The following is a 16,298-nucleotide window of genomic DNA, read 5'->3' as shown; positions in this document are numbered from 1 at the left end:
CTCTCTGTTCTGACTCTTCACACATGCCTTTTGTATACTGGTTTTCAGCTGGCATAGGATTAATTATCTTCTTAGTATCTGGTATAGTGCTATGTTTTTGATTGAGTATGGGAATGAAGTTAATAACACTCTGTTAAGTTAGTTGTAGTTGAACAGTGCTTTCCCTAAATCAAGGACTTTTCACTGTCCCGTGCTCATCCTGCAAACAGGTGCACAGGGAGCAAGCATGGCCAAGAGACGTGACCCAGACTGGCCAAAAATATATTCCAAGGCAAAAAAGACTCCATACCATGGAACATCATCCTTGGAATATACACTATGGGGAATTGGTTGGGAGCTGCCAGTTGCTGCTTAGGGATGGGCTGGGAATCAGTCAGCAGAGAATGAGGAATTGTACTGTGCATCAGTTGTTTGTCTTGGGTTGTATCACACACTGTCTCCTTTCTGTTACTATTATTATATTACACTTCAGTTATTAAACTGTTCTTATCTCAACCCATGAGTTTTTTGGGGGGTTTTGTTTGTTTGTTTGTTTGTTTGTTTGTTTGTTTGTTTGTTTGTTTTTGTTGTTTTTTTCAAGTATTCTCCCCATCCCTGGGGCTGGCATGGGATAGGAGAATGGGCTGCATGGTAAATAGGTGCCAGCTGAGTTCAAGCCACAGCAACTTGCTGACACAAACATGCTTAAAATTTCTCCACTCACTTCTGAGTCAATCAGACACAGTGGACAAGATATGCATCCTTTGAGCTCATCCTTTTCTGCTTTGCCACAACTGGAATTTCAAACTCACCCTCTTCCTTCTCCAATTCAAGTATGCTTCCACATTTTTAAAACACCCCAATGGCTTTAACATAAGCACTGAATTAAAAATCATTCATATTTTTTGTTATTGGTCTATGTTTTTCTAACATCTCAAATAGAAGTTTAGCATTGAGATGCCCAAGCTAAGGTTCAGAACTTCTACCAATGTATGTACCCAGAACAGCCTATTTCAGATTGCTTTGTGACAGTTTTGAACTGCTTGAATTCCATTAAATTTCTCAATGTAAATGTCTTTTCTATACCAGCTATGACAAATTACATCCATATTTTTAAATACAAAGTAGGATGAGAAGTGGGGGTAAAGACCTCCAATGCAACTTATATCATGATTTTTAGAATAAATAGTGAAATATTTCCTGAGTATTGACTAATGAACTATAAACTTTTATCTGCCAAAAGAGTGATGAACAATTTCTTTCTTAAAAATGCTATTTTGTAACAAGAGTACATCTGCAGTAGCAACAGCTGAATTGCAGAAATCAAGAATACTCTGTGCAGTCTTTTCTTTCTTTTTTCATTTTCTCTTTTCATTTCTCCTAATAATGTCTTCATTAACATTGATAAAGCCTCTTCTAAGCCTCAAGCTGTGACCTTAAAGGTCATGGATAAGGCTGATAGACCTTCTTTAATACTATCAGTCTTTTCAGGATAAGAGCCTTACTTTTAATTAATTAATGCATTTCACGAGATAAAACTTCTCAAATTCCAACCAAAAAAAAAAAAAAATTAAAATTAAAATTAAAATTTAAAAGTTAGAGAATACACTTCAAAAATATCATTGTTTGTATCTGTGGAGAGTTCTTTGAATTTTTGTGACATTATTCCCATTAAATTAAGTCAGGAAACATGCAAATTGTAGATCAAAATAATGTTGTACTTAGGGACAAAACTAACTCAAACTTCATGTTAAAGAATTGTATTAAATTCAGTCACAAGCTCTTTAATTACAGCAGTCCCTGAAGTTTGTTCAGGAAGAAAGGAATTGCTAAGTAGTTTCAGAAACTTCTGTTTCCCTTTTGTGGAAGAATAATGAAAAGTGTGAATAGCATTTTCCATATAATTTAATTACATCCTTCATTAGTGAGAATTGACATTTGTATTCCATACTAAACAAGTTCTTTATGCTTGGAAAGTAGCTCTCTTAATTTTTTTAAAATTGCTGGGAAACTATTACCTTTTTTGGATGAATACTGATTGCTGTGCCATTGGTATTTTCACAACCAAACCAGTTTCAAATAGGATTACAAAGTGTGTATTAAATCAATTGCTGGAAGAGAATATAGCATTTTTTTCAGTACTACTATCAATTAAAATCTACTCCTTCTGTAATCCCACAGCTGAACAGACAGGAATGTTATTTATAGGAGATGCAATAATACAGGTCAGTAAACATTCACTTTTATCCAGAGACATTTGTTTCATACTTGATTTTATTTCAGTAACTGACTTTGCCTTGCAAATCATTTTCTCCCTATCGTATCTGTTTTTAGGTTAATGGTATAAATGTAGAAAGTGCTACCCATGAAGAAGTGGTAAGTTATTCCACTTTGTTTTTTTTTATTGGTGTACAGAATATCTTATGTCCAAACTGTTCTCTCTCTGGCTTTGTTTCAAATGACTTTATTCTTTTTTTTTTTTTTTTTTCTTTTTTACTATGAAGGCAGTGCTATCATCAGGTTTGTCATATGTTTGATTATTAAGACTTTTGCAGTTATTTAGTTCCATTTTGAAATACAATTTACCACAATGTTTTGTCTAGCCTGAAGCAAAACATTTTATGGAATAGTGGTCAGGTTTTACTGATTTGCTTCATTTATTAGATTGACTGTATGAGGACAAAGCCAGTTCACATTCTCTCGATGTGCAGTGCTTTTCCAGTCTGCAGTGCAAGGCCGTATAGATAAAAATTGTTACCCCCTGTTACCAGTTTATTGGCAGTTATCAGTTCATTCACTGAAAAGGGTATCTCAGAATAGCATCTGCAGCAACCATAAATGACATGGGCTTTGGCAGTCTTATCAGTAAGGCAGAAATTACGTGGGTAAAGGAGCTAAACTTGCTTTTATTACTTGAAGGTGATCTCTCTAGGTCAAGATAAAGTGCAGCTGCATGATCTTGCAGTCCTTTTCTTGGTGTTGATTAATACCATCAAGCTGACTCTCTCACAGACAGTCTCAGTAAAGCATAGTTAGATCTATTGTGTATTGTGAGCTGCCCTCCTGCTGCTTGTATTGTTATTGCACAGAAAAAATTAAACTTCCAGAAAGTTCCTCCTCACAAAATGGTAAGTTACTTCCTTTAAGGATTGTTTATGAAAACCAAGAAGTGCTCCAGAGCTGTCAGTGTAACACAACAGAGATGAGGAATGAAAGAGAAATTCATGGTGCTGCTCCTTGCCCTGTACATGGGAATTCAGTAGAAGCATTAAGCAAAATTGCTGCTACCACAGTCTGTTACTATGATCAGAATGGGGTTGAAGAATGTGTCAGGCAGCAGAGGAATGAGCTAGATCTATGAGATGAGGTGGGCTGTTGCCAAAGCTCTGAGAGAATGAAAGATTTATTATTTCTTCTTTTATCTAAATTATATCTTTGCATTTTAATGAAATAATGGTTGAGATAAAGTACTCTTTATTTGAATATGGTGGATTTGCAATTTGAAGGAAATGCTTTAAAAAAGGAGGTCTGGGAACCAGAAACACCACTGAAGAAGATATGTAACATATTAAGCTGTTACAATATATTCAGCTAGTAATGTAGTGGTTAGGAGTAGTTGTTCAGAAAGCAGGAGATTAAGGATGGAGTACTTGTCTAACTTTTAGAAAACCATAACTACAAATTCTCTCTCTGTAAAGGATGCCCTGTTTTCCAGATGTCACTCAGGTCAAATGAGAGGTGCTCCAGCATTTCTGTTCAAAGGACACTCATCAATGAGGCATGGGTATTCTTAATGCACTCTGAGTTCTAGTTTACACAATCTTGTTAACATAATACAATGTACTTAATGGAAGTCTGTGAATTGTCACTGAGTAATTCTTTTGGCATCTGGCACTGTGGTCTCTTACAAATTCAGTCATCTGCTTCAAAGTGGGACTCCTGAAGCACCATCCTGCAATGTGGTTTGAATGCATTTCTGGCTGCTTGCATTCTGGGTACAGAAGGCTCTTTTGCAAACACCTGACTCAAGGTTATGAGTTGTACTGTGTGATCCAAGGGACTGTGTACTGGGTCTAGCTGAGACTACATTCCTTTTCTTTGTAGCAGCCAGTGTATGGTGGTGTATTTTTGTTCATGACTAAAACTTTAGTAACACACTGCTGTGTCTGTTATTGCTGAGCAATGCTTGTAGGCCACCAACACCTCTTTTCCCCAGCTTTTCCCCTCTCAATGAGTAGGCTGAGAGTGGCTCAGAAGCTGGAAGAGGATACAGCCAGGAAAGCCTGTCTGAACTGACCAGAGAGATGTTCCATACCACATAGCATCACACTCAGCAGTAAAGATTGTGGGAAGTGTTTTCTGGAGGAAGCACCGGATGGGCATCAGGAGGTTGTGACTGATTTCCTTTGCATTATTTGCTTTGTTTTTTACCTTTGTCTTTATTTATGTTACATAATTGTCTTTATTAGAAAACTGTCATTACCATGAAGGTTTTCTTCCTTTGTTTTTCCTGTTCTCTTCCATCCTGTCAGTGGGAGGAAATAGGAGTCAACCCACCACAGACTGCTAAAAGTGATGCAGCTGGCAAAGACAGACATTCTGAATTACTCCTCTAGTCCAACTATAGTGATAAGCCATTAAGGGGCAGAGGCAAATATATTTCTTACCTTTTATGGTGTTGAACTGATGGGGTTTTTTTCTGTTTGTTTGTGGTTTGATTATTTTATTTTTTGAATTGTAACTCTAAAAAATGTTTTCAAAAAATCTTCTTTCAGTTTTTTATTTTGTCTCACAATGACATTCCTTGCTGTTCAGACTTTTTCCCTGTTCACTCTTACTTTCTCCCATTTTAGAATGTCTGTTCATTCACACTTGCAGGATGTGAGAAGTGCACCCAGTTGGCATGAACTCAGAAAACCTTTATTTCACAAACCTGAAGCCTAAGTATAATTGTATGTCAGTCTGGCTCACAGGTGTTAAAGATTTAAAACCCATTGGGGTTAATACATGGAAGAGAAGGCTACAAAATCTGAGAACTGTAGGAAAGGAGGCCAGTTTGTTCTGTCTGCTACCTACCATCTTCCCTCCTGAGATGTTTATGTAGTTAGCTGGTCCTGATTGAACCAGATAAGTAGTTTTGTTTCTTGAGCCTTGAACTTCAGCAGTAGTAAAAGGTGATTAGTTCTCAGCAAACCAAACAATTAGCTGCTCTATCAGCAACAATTTAACAACAAACTGGCTCTCCTGTTTTTCGCTTCTGATACTCAAATTTGTTTTTCTCCACAATTACTCAAGCTGCTACTATCACACATTAGTTCTGGATAAGGGTATGAATAGAATAAATAATTCAGAATCACTGCCAAGAAAAATTCTGCTTTTGTAGTAGGTAATACAATAGTGTGGAAAATTGAAAATAATTTCTTTTCCTTGAAACTTAAGTTTATTTTTAGAAATATTCTACTGGTGTGGGGAGACTGTGAATGCAGAATACATTAATTCAGAGATTAATATAGTTTCTGTATTGTGAATCAGAGAGGCAATTTAATTTTCTTTCACTGATGGCTAATCAGGTTATCACTGTGCATAACATAAAAGGAGCAATCAGATCTGAGTGGAGAGAAAGAGGGAAGCAAAGATAAAGAGTATTTTGGTAGAAGTTCACAAAGGTGTACCACTTGGTGTTTTTCTGGCTGGGATTTCAATTTTCAAGATATTGACAATAAACTGTGAAAGGAAATGAAACCTGAGATGGTGGTCTTCTGATTCAACAGATTTTTTTAGATTCATAGAATCACAGAATCATAAAAATGGCTTGTTAGGAAGGGACCTTGAAGATCATCTACTTCCAACACCCCTGCCATGGGTGGGGACACCTTCCAATAGACCAGGTTGTTCAGCCTGGCCTTGAACACTCCGGGGATGGGACATCCTCAGTTTCTCTGGCAGCCTGCTCCAGTGCTTCGCCATCTCACAGTAAAGAATTTCTTCCCAATATCTTATCCAAACTTCCCCTTCTTGACTTTATAACTGTTCTCTCTTGTCCTACATTGTCTTGTTAAAAGTCCCTCTTCAACTCTCTTGTAGCCCCCTTTAGTGTCTGGAAGGTCTCCCCTGAATTTTCCCCAGGCTGAACAACCCCAACTCCCACAGTCTGGCATCACAGGAGAGGAGCTCCAGCCCTCGAAGCATCTTCATGGCCCACCTGACAGTCACAGGGCTGAGCACACTTCCTGGCATTTTGTGGTGTCAGTCTGGGCACTTCTCTCTCCCTCTTCTTAGTGAGAGAGGAAAATAAGATCCAGAAATATTTTTGTGAGTTCTCGAGGTAAGCTCTGCCCTCTGCTGAAATGCTCTGGAAGTAGCTGTTTGTTTCCACCATATGCAAATTGTAGATGTGATGGAAAACCATCACTGTTGCCTTTCAAAGGGGAATTAGACAGGGTTCTACATAATCTCATACAGACTGTTTTTTATGAATCCATGATTAGTTCAAATATAAGTTTGTATGAAATTAATCCTATTTCAAGGATTAATAAATGGATTATTTCCATTAACTAGAAAATGCAGGAGAGGGAGTTTAGTTATACAAAGATGGAAAATTAGGTGTTGCATGCTATTTTTTCCTTAGCATATCTTGTTCATGTATTTTAGAGTAAATTAGTATGTTTCACACGTTTTTAATATTAAACACACAAATGTCAATCTCTTTGTAATTTTGCTCAATGATCCAGGAAAATACTTTGAAACATTTATTTATTTTTATTTAGTAATATTCTCATGGAAGGACATTGCTAAATAAACAATATCTATTAAAACAGAGAATCCATTCAGTGGGAATAATTTTAGATTTTCAGAATTTGAACAGGTTTTAGTCAATAGTAATTTTTTTTTTTTAATATTTAATACATCAGATGTTTGCTGTAATGCTATTTAATGTGTCATTTGCATGTCTGGCTGGCAGTGATGAGCTTTTTCTTCATTAGGCTGATTAATGAGATACAAGGATTGAACCTGAAACTTGTTTACCTTCATTGAGATACTGAGATTTTATTTTCATTTTTTTCTTTAATCCATCATCCATTCTGCATTAGCTGTTTTGGAGTTGAAGTTCTCTGCATGGTCTTCTGGAATTCAGTTCCAAATGATGGAACATAGATTATGAATTTTATCCATATAGTAACAAAAAAAAAGAGATCAAATAGAAAAAATATCAGACAATACATAGCTAGAATAGGCACATAATGCTTAGCTACTCAACAAATATATCAAAATTAATACATAATATAAAACATAGGGCTAGAGTGATGGATTAATAAAATAAAGTCATAAAAAATAATTCTAAAATATCATGTCAAATAGATACTTAGCAAGTAGCAAAAATAATTTTGTTTACAAATATTAGTGTAGTAATACCTTATAGTCATATTAATGAGTAGACTTTTTTGATTTCAGCTGTTATTAAAATCATTAGCCTTCAAACAAATTAAGATATATATTTACAATGTTAAAATTGCATTGTTATTTTCTGTTGGTTAAACCACATGTTAATATTTGAATGTGCAATTCATTAATATTTGAGGCAATAACTGTATGATATTTAGAGAAATTAAAAATAAAGTTTTTATTTTATATATATAGAAGGTTTAAAAACTTAAGATTACTGCTAGAAATAGTCAACAATAGAGACCAAAGTTCAAGGAAATTTTGTTTAGCTGGATTGCCCAGGTAGCTGCTACACTAACATGTAGACAAACTGTATGTTTCATTTCTTGGGGGTCTATCTAAATGGTGCCAAGTGAAACTTCACAGGACTTTTAGCAATGCTCTGCATGATTTACTTGAATAGCTCATCCTTTGTACTGCAAATTTTTTCTCAGCACAGAAGTATTGGAAGGGTAATTATACCAGATCCAGAAACACCAGTAACTAAGTTTTTCTCACATCATGTGAAGATTGTGATTCCTCTGCATGTCATGAAAAAATTTGATTTCTTTCTTCAACAGCATGGCTCTCCCATTTTCTCAGCAATTTCCAGAGTTTGCTTTTAGATTATTTAGATTGCTTTTGTTTGTTTAGATTGTTTAGATTATAGAAAACTATTTCTGTTTAGAATTTAAGCCAAAACTTTTAGCATCTTGTACTTTTCTCACTCCAGCTAATTTCCAACACTGAACTACATTGTCATTAGATATTCAAAAAGAAATTTAGAGGGTTTTACATATCAATTTTTCTATTACTAGTTTCTCTGTAAGAAACTTTCACTAGTTTTTGATTACACATATTTTCTTCCCAATATGGTACTGTTACAATTTTCTTTAAATGGACAATTTAGAGCATGGACTTAGGGTATCTTGAGTGGCATAAGGTTTTGATGTGCTCCAGACTAATAGAGAGTCTCCAGTTACACAGAGATGTGTGAACAGAAACAGCATGGGCAGAATCCATCACCCAGAAATATTATTGACAGGGAGCTTGCTGAAATGGTCTTAGATTGACCCCTTGCTTTCTTTATTATTTGGAAATTTATATTTGGGATCAGCCAAAGGGAACATATAGATTTGGAACCATTTGTAGGCTACTTTCAAGCACAACACATTTTTGACACAGCTGTTCAAGAAACAGCATCACTGAAATTTGTTTTCATTGAGAATCTCTTTACACATGAAAAATTCATGATGTTTCTGTTTACTTAATGTGTTGGAATATATTTATAGGACTACAGATACACCAAAGAAAAGATATCAAGCTTTTGAAGATTTTACTTTCTTAACTTTATTTTGATAGCAGTTCTCAGTCATTGCCTCAGTCAATTCTAAAAGAATGCCTTACTCATCTATTATGTGGGCAGCAAATACCTGTTAATGCTGAATGTGTATCTGCAGGACAGCTGCATGCATCAGACCTGAGGCAGGAGCTGGGAAAAGTGAACAAATTCTCCTATTGAGCAGCATTTATTAATGAGTTTAGTGTACTTTCATTAGGACTTACTGTGTACTTAGAAAATTTGCTGCTGCTATGCTGAGAGGGAGAGGGGGGAGAAATAAGCATCAGTAGCAAGAATGCTGATATGTGACATTTGCTGGACATAGCTTTTTTTTAGTTACCCTATTGAATTTTCCTGAACTACTTTCATGGGGATTTAGTCACAGCAGAATAGGACTTATCATGACAGTGAGACAAATCATTAAAAATTTTTTTTCACCTTGCTTGGATGAAAACTAAATTTAATTTCATTTCTACAGGTGCTAATTTGCCAGAAGTATTCTGTACCCCAACACTGCATAAAAATAAAGCTATATAAAATCATCAAATTGTAGTATAACTTTAAAACTTTGTGAAATGTACAATTCATCCTTATTGTTTCCAGATGCTCTCAGAACTGTGATTATTTCCTCACTGAATGCATCTGACAACATTTCTCACTAAAAAACAAGTTATAGGATACTTTTGGTCTCCAAAGTCTTTCACATGCAAATGATAAAACTCACATGCTTTAAAACATGATTTTGACATTTAAATTTGCATCCATTTGCACCTTTGCTATTCTTTTGTAAGAGATATCAAAATTTCAGAGAAGGATTTTTTAAAAATTAAGTAACTTAAGTACCTGTGTGAAATGTACGCCTCAAAATATTACAGAACTTTTGTAATGTAATTGTGGAAATCAACTTTAATTCAAGCTCTAAATAAGTTAAGAAACGATTCACAATTAAGTAGCACATATTTCAGCAGTACTGTTACCTCCATCATTTTACAGGAACTTCATTCCCTGTATTGGAGAAGCAGCAAGTACACTGGTATTATGAGCATTTCCAATGTGCATAATCTGTGAGCACAAAAGCAGAATTACTATAATTAAGATGGATAGAAGAATTTAGGTACCTTACACAAAAGAGCTCTAGGAAGATTTGAAATCTTTTTTAAGCTATGGACATAAAATATAGCACTTAGATAAAGCACAGCAGAGTGTGACTGAACAGGTACAATTTTACAAAGTAATTATTAAGGGGACAAGGACTTAAAATATTTTTTTTTTAAAAGGGTGTTTCTTTTACCACTTCAAAATTTCTATTTATTTAATTAATAAATGTTGATTTATGAGAAATTATACCAACCACTTTTGTCATAAATACTTCCTTCCATCTCCTCCTTCACCTTGCCCTTGTACAAAACTGAGTACTGTAGAGGTAGGTTAAATGTGTGAACAAAAATGGGACTTGGAGTAAGAGCAAAAGGGTGTAACCTGTGGGTAAATCAGTGGGGAGGGTGTGGGGGATGAAGGGGGTTGTCTTTAAAAGGTCTGGTAGGAAAAGAAAAAACTACTTCATAGCTTCAGGAACAATATTGTACTATGTCCCTTGTTATCCTTGATGAAAACCTATCCACTCCTGGTTCCTTTGATCCTTATATACTGTGCCCAAAATAGTTTATCTCTTCATTTTTAGTCACTCTGCTTGGTGTCCACTATGGCTAAGCTCACTTCTCTGAAGCAGTATCACCTCCATCTCATTTCTCTCTCTTACACCTTCATTTTCCTATCTAAACATTGTTTTGTGCTTTTCATTAATTTACTCCCTAATATTAGGTGACCTTCAGTGTTTTTTCAGGGTATAAAGAACTTTGAAGTGCTGTACAATCTAGCTCAATGTTATCAACACAACATAGCTGCAAGCTAATAGTTACTGTACACCCTGGTGATTCTGAATAGATTAATTAAATAAATATTTGTGAAAGATTAGACTTGGGCTGTTTACATAAGTGAAACTCAGTTATTTCATATTTTTTAAGTTTTTTTTTTTAATAGAAAGGGAAATATATAGAGGCATTACAACCACATAAAATTAACCCATGAACAAAATTGGTGTATTTCTAATCACAAGAGAGATTGACTCCTTTGAGATCACTGTGTAAATAGTACATAAGTATTCTTTCTCTTCAAAAAGTTATTGACTTAATGGGATTGTGATCTAAATAAGTGAATAGATCTTATAGGTATCGTTAATATTTTAGACTCATTTGTTTAGCTGCTGACTTGAGGATGAATAATAGCACCTGCTCTTGTTCCTTATTGTAGAGAACAGACAGAACTCTCATAGAGCAGAAGTGTATTCATACACTTCAAATAGCAAATAAGCTAACACATTGCATCAAAAGTATTAAAATACTGGATTAGGAAATCAAAAAGAGTTTTGGTGTTGGTTGTTTTAGGGTTTTTTTTTGTCTGATATGATATTAGGCATCAAAAAGTCTAATACAAAAATGTCTAGTAGAAAAATTATAGCCTTACATTTAAGCAATTATGGCTCTAACTATAATAATTACTCTGAGGGAAGAGTAACTAAGTCATAAGATTGTAACATGACAATGGGATTTGAATGATATTCCCCTTATCAAATAGCATGGTATTTTCCCAGCATGGGAATTTTTTAGTATCAAATAAAATAATATACTTTATAGTGATCTGGGCTGAATAAATATTAGCCTATAATGTAGCATAATTGCAAGGAATCATGTACTATGGTCCTGAGACAGCATGCAGAAGTTTCAGGTATGGAACTTTGCCTAAAAAACATTTCTCTCTGATCTGTGCTGAATACTGCAGATGATCTGCTGGTTTATGGTGATGGTGCCACTTTCATGTCTGCAGAACTGGGGAAACAAGAGCATTAAGGAGGGGTAGTACTACTGTGAAATAGAGCTGAACTTTATCCACAGGTGTTCCTATTATGCTTTTATGTTCATCTGCATGCTGTAAGGAGTTTAGTAAAGGAGAAATCTTTTTGTGCCCCAGTTAAGTCTGAAAGGATGAACATATGATTATAAATAAATTCTATGGCTGTTTGAAACTGCATTGAACTGATCATTCCATGGGTCTTACAGCTTGTACTTCAGCACTTAATGTGTGGGCAACAAAAGCTCCTCTTGGTGCTTCCTATCTCTAATCCTATATTAACTAGATTAGGCTAGAAGACATAAACCAAAGGGATCATTGTGGAAAAGTTTTTTGTGAGAAAAGGAAGAAATGTCCAAATTGTTAACAATTTCTCAATCAGGGAATGCAGCATATGACCTGCTGAGTTTAAAAACTTCAAAACCTTCTAGTTTTGTTTTTACATTCAGTAGCACAAGACAGCCTTCATTAAATATTGCCTGTACTTCAGCTGAAGTTACCTTCATCATCATTTTATACCATTGCCATTAAATGATGGCAGGGGTTTTTGGCTGATATCTCCCTCCTCAGAAACCTCAAGTCAGATAAAATCTGTTTCTAAGAGCTGTGCAGGTATGTTACAGATACAAGCAAACAACAAAGAAAATTGGAAAGTAATGGCTTCATGAAAACCTGCATTTAGTCTTTTTAGGTTAATCTGTGCTCATTCAAGTTTGTAAAAACTCAACCACTTAACTATCATCTAGAAAGATTTCTAGATATAGTTGAAGATTATGAACCTGCAAGGTTAGGCTGTTCCAACTTCTTTGCTTGAAAAGGATTGCATTTACAACAGAAGTGTTTGCAATTCTATGGATACTGATTTCACTTTACCATATGGGTTTCCAATCACATGTAGTCAGATGTTCATCTGTCTGTTGGGAGTTTTTGATACCTGAGACAATTCTTTCTTTTTACAAGTAATTCATAACAGTAGATTAGCAATAAAACATACTCCTTGTTCTTTAATTTTGTGTTCTGTGGCTTTGAACTCTTTTTGTTTATAGCACACTGATCACAGTTAAGACTGACCTGCATTTCCAGATAGAGGTCCCCATAATGCTCTGATACTATTGGGATTTTTTGAAAATGGCCAAGCTACATTCTCAGGAATAAGTCTTCATGATTCAGGTAATAGTTATCCTTAAACAAATTTATTTAAACTTTAATTGCTTCAGAGAACAGCTGAGTTGACTCAAAATTTATTTTCCAATGCACAGTATATAACAGCATTTTCATATTCCAGACAGTTTTGCAAGCATTGTTTACACAATGCTAATTACACATTAGAGTGTGTAATTAAATAGAAAAGATAATGTACATAATAATGAAAAGAAAAAATAAAATTATTTCTTTTTTTTGTTCATAGTTCCTGGTATTTATATCATACAGAAGCAGCATTATTCGTTTAAATTGATACTGAAGCTATCTGTAAAAGTGTCTCTTACTGTAATAATAGAAATTAGAGAAAAGTGAGAACTGAGTAAACTAAAAGAAGTTGCAGTTAAGTTTAAATCTATGAAAATTTCCAAAGGCTGCACTGACTGTCATTTTTCCTAGCATGTTTGTATAAATTCAGACACAAAGGCTTGCTTTGTATTAGTCAGCTAAGCATTTGGAAAGAGATTATTGCTCACTGAATAGCACAGTGCTAAGGAAGAGAATAATCAAAAGTATTTATTTGAAACCACTCCATATTTCACTATTGGAAAAGAGAAAAGTGTCAAGAAATTATTGTTTCTTCAACTAACTTAACTTCTGCTTCATGGTCTTCCAATATGAATTGCAATCTAATTTTAAAAACTATTTTTAAAGCTATTTTGTGTGTACTGTCATTTTAAAGTCTACTTGTACTGCAAGGTGTCTGTTTATCACACACACTCCTTGCCTACTCATAGACATATAAGCACAATACCAGATTTTTTAGCCCTGTCTCTATGCTTTGAGTTGAAACTGCCAAGTTTCCTAAAGTGCCTCCAAGTATACTTTTGCCTAGGCAGCATTTTAAGAGTTAAATACTATTGTTCTGTCTGAAGATTGAAGAATTTTTAAAAATTTTTAGTTATCTAGATTTCATTGGGTTTTTTGGGGGTTTTTTTACTATTAAGTGTTATGGTCTAATTTTTCATATATTTTACTACATGTCAGTTGTTTGCCTGCTCTGTTGCAGGCTTGTACATAACCTTCCACCCAGACACCTGTCAAGTCCAATGCTTGCACTTCATGTGAATTTCAAGTGTTTTATTTGTGAAATTCTTGTACCTTAAACTCAGGCATTTATCAGGTGATTCACATCCCTCTGCTTCAGAATTTTTGCTTCAGATTTTTGTCTGAGTTAGGTACTTAAATATTCTTAATACATGCAAGATAAGATTAATTTCATCTAACTTCATATGTTTAAAGTGTAGGGTTATCATCCAGATTCTCTGTATTTAGAGATACATATCTGTGGATGAGGGTTTCTTTGTATCCTCAAAGATCTTTTGAGGATAAGATTTCTGTAAAAGATATTAGCAAATACTTTTGAGTTGAATCTTTTAAATGGCCACAGTGAAGTGATTTGACTTCTGCACTCAGAATAGATATTGGCTAAAGGGGCATATGGGCGAATTCATTCATGAAAAACATTCCCTTTTTCAATTTTAATTGCTGTTCTTAATAAGACAGAACCTGTTTCAAAAAGCCAAAGACTTGTCTAAATCTCTGAGTAGTGTGAATACTGATTTTCAGGTATGTTTGAAGATTTAAAAAAAATCACAAAGAACACAAGGAACCAGAACTTAATAAGAATGCACAGCAGCTATGCATTGTGCCATTGGCTTGTCTGCATAGAATTATTTAGAATTTCCCTAAACTGGGTGTTGACAGTAAAAATGAGATGACAAAGGTCATTAGGTTTTCCTAAAATATGAGTATATTTTTCTCTGCAAACTCTCTACTGTAGTTAGTTGAGATATAGAATCTCCTATTTATATCTTTAACATTGTCTCTGTTCTGTTCTTGAGAAATGCATGTGAGAAAGAGAAGTGTAATAAACCCTGATAAATGTTCTTAGAGAAAGAGAAGTGTAATAAACCCTGATAAATGTTCTTAGAGATCTGCAAAACCTGCAAACTGGAGCCAGCAAGCATTTCAGCTGAAGCCCTTTCTCCTTTTATGCATATGAACATTAGTAAGTGCATAAAAACACACACACACAGAGTTAGCTGCACTAAATGCATTTAATCATCTTTTAAAAAAAACAAAACCCACTCACTTCTGCAATTCTCATTTTGTATTATTGCAACAGCAGTAACAGTGAATGTTACCCCAAAGACACTTGATTTGTCTTTTTTGGACCTAGTGGACTTCAGCAAAAGCTCCAGCATCCCAGAGCAGTGCATTATTTAGTGACCTTCTGACTGTTAAGACCTTCTTGTGATCACTGAAATTGATTTTGTTTTGTTAGTATGTGTGTGGTTCAACACTTTGACCTCTTCAGACCCTACCAGAAGAATACTAAGCAGCTTCAGGAGGGTATGATTCAGTGTGAATATCTTTTAAGGTACTACTGATGCTTGGAAAATTTAAAACAATTCATTAATATTAGAGCTATTTGCTTTTCAAAACATAATTTGAAATAAAAAATGAAATCTCATCGTCTACAACAGTTTCTAGTCTGTTTTGTTTTGTTCCAACAGTTTTTGGATTTATCTTTGTAAAATTTGACTGATGTCTTCCAAAAGCACATTAGACAATATGTCTGTCATGCAGTCTGCTCTCATCACTTGACAAATATAAATGTTTGTGTGCAAACATTCTTTGCTTAATTAAAACATAGTTGTTCTGTGTTTGCAAAAGGTTAATTTCTATTAATAATTTAAAATTATTTCTCTTTATTGCAAAGTTAAAAGTAAAGTACTTCACTTTTTTGCTTATTTAAAAAGGCAATTGTGAATAAGAAAGTGAGTTCTCAGTATTAATTTTATTTGGTTTATATTTCTTCCCATTAGATATATCAGGACAGTATCACAACTACATTTTAAATTTGTTTGGTTTGAAATTTTCTGTTTAATTTTGCAAAACACTATTATACTGATTATAAACTAAAGTCAGTTTTTTAATAGATTTACCATGCAATGAATAAAATGGTATTACAAATACAGTAACACTTAGTAACAGGATCTTGTATTTTTTTCCAGCTGTGATTTCTCCCTGCCCTGATACTTTCTGACATTTTTAATTTGGAAGGGAATATATAGGGTGTCCTATCTTTGTAATAGTAGAGTGAGACTGGCAAAGCTACCAGTCTTCTTCAGTGTTAATTGAGTAGCAAATAATGTCTAAACTAGGAAATAGGAGATTTCCTGCAGGAAATTAGGGGCAGGGGATTTCAGGAGACATAGTTTTCTTGCACCTTAGAATTTAAGACTCATTGGTCTGCTTTGCAGCCCTAACATACCTTTGTGTATCCTTAAAGAAGCCTGCAAAGTTTGCTACACTGTCATTCCTGATTACTCCTGTTGTGACCATCCTCAAATGTTTTAGTCAAAAATCAGGGAACATACAATTTTTCTCTCCAGTGTTTTCTCCCACAATGAGACCTCAGGTTCTCTTATAGTCAGAAAAA

General features: G+C 34.5%; 1 protein-coding gene across 1 annotated transcript in view; it reads left to right on the top strand.

Annotated features, from left to right (window-relative positions):
- Nucleotides 1-16,298, top strand: part of SNTG2 (syntrophin gamma 2) — a 205,963-nt gene that overhangs the window by 106,998 nt on the left and 82,667 nt on the right. The window contains exons 5-6 of the mRNA XM_056487301.1: nt 2,161-2,204; nt 2,314-2,355. Of these exons, the coding sequence (XP_056343276.1) occupies nt 2,161-2,204; nt 2,314-2,355 (86 nt within the window). The remainder of the gene's footprint in view (nt 1-2,160; nt 2,205-2,313; nt 2,356-16,298) is intronic.

The sequence above is a fragment of the Oenanthe melanoleuca genome, chromosome 3, assembly GCF_029582105.1.
Source record: "Oenanthe melanoleuca isolate GR-GAL-2019-014 chromosome 3, OMel1.0, whole genome shotgun sequence".
Taxonomy (NCBI): Eukaryota; Metazoa; Chordata; class Aves; order Passeriformes; family Muscicapidae; genus Oenanthe; species Oenanthe melanoleuca.
The sequence above is the reverse complement of the archived record's forward strand: the minus strand, read 5'-3'. Positions and strand labels throughout refer to the sequence as shown.